At 41.4% G+C, this 1,104-nt stretch overlaps 1 protein-coding gene across 1 annotated transcript in view; it reads left to right on the plus strand.

Moving 5' to 3' along the window:
• The first annotated feature begins 283 nt into the window (after positions 1-283).
• The window catches only part of LOC101852067 (ADP-ribose glycohydrolase ARH3), a 17,277-nt gene continuing 16,456 nt past the window's right edge, over positions 284-1,104 (plus strand). Inside the window, exon 1 of the mRNA XM_013084654.2 lies at positions 284-332. Coding sequence (XP_012940108.2) covers positions 284-332 — 49 coding nt within the window. The remainder of the gene's footprint in view (positions 333-1,104) is intronic.

Consider the following 1,104-nt stretch of genomic DNA (forward strand, 5'->3'; position numbering starts at 1 on the left):
GCAATTTTTGTCAGCTGGACTATTGACAAGAGATTTATTGCTGATGATGATTTTCATTCCGTTTTAAGTAAATCCAAACAAACATGTATCAACATTCAAAAAGCACATTGCCGATTTGAATGAGCCCAAATATACAAGTGGGATTCACTGCTGTTTTGTTGAGACAGAGCCTCATCCCTTCACGTTTGTTTGTCGCGCCGGCCGTAACTTTAAATCGTCTCCCGTCAAGCCGTCACGTCGCGGAACTTCGTATGAGGACAAACCGAACACGGCGGGTTCAGCGATGACATCAGTCCGCTGGGCAAATCCATCGACTGCCCTTAGAGCGAATGGTGAATAGAGCAAAATTAAGAATGAGACTGTCTTGAGCAACACAGACACATGAAATATTTTATCTGCAATACATGTATTTATCATTTAGCCTTTCTCTAACAATCATCAGAACATTTATTGTCAGCATGGCACTAATCTGTTTTGTTTATTGAATTTTTAGCCTCCTATGGTTCCTATTTGATGTTTATTCATCGCTTTCTCCCCACTAATAACTTATCTGGCCCATATCAGTCTAGCTGGCGAAAAGAGGAATTGTCTAGTTAAGATAATATTATAACGAGGAGTGATAGGCACTCGGTTGTCAGAGTCTGGGCCGAAAACAATAGGCCTACCCCCTCCCTTCCCTCCCCTTTTCCACCGTCACCCCAGCAAGACACCAAGTTCTATAATTAGCATTTGACACACTTCCCTACTTTGTTACAACAGTGTTCTGAGAACTGATGAAGAACGTTTGATTACATAATGATGGCAAACTGTTGTGTGCTAACTTTGTCTAGCTTTGTATGGGATCTGATTGTAGATTTGATCTGCATGGGACAGCGTCACTGGTACAGTATCAATTAACTTTTTGTCATCATACAGGACAGTTCTTATTACATATCTACAGGTCGAGTGCACGTTGATATTGTGTGTGGGTGTGTAGAAAGTAAACGTCTTTGGTTAAAGTACCGGAGGCCATGACCAGCAGTTTATTGCTTCTCACACTCAGTTTGTTTTCTAGCATAGAAAGTAGGGGTATAAAATGTGTGTGTGTGTGTGTGTGTGTGTGTG

This window comes from Aplysia californica, unplaced genomic scaffold, assembly GCF_000002075.1.
Source record: "Aplysia californica isolate F4 #8 unplaced genomic scaffold, AplCal3.0 scaffold00013, whole genome shotgun sequence".
NCBI classification, from domain to species: domain Eukaryota; kingdom Metazoa; phylum Mollusca; class Gastropoda; order Aplysiida; family Aplysiidae; genus Aplysia; species Aplysia californica.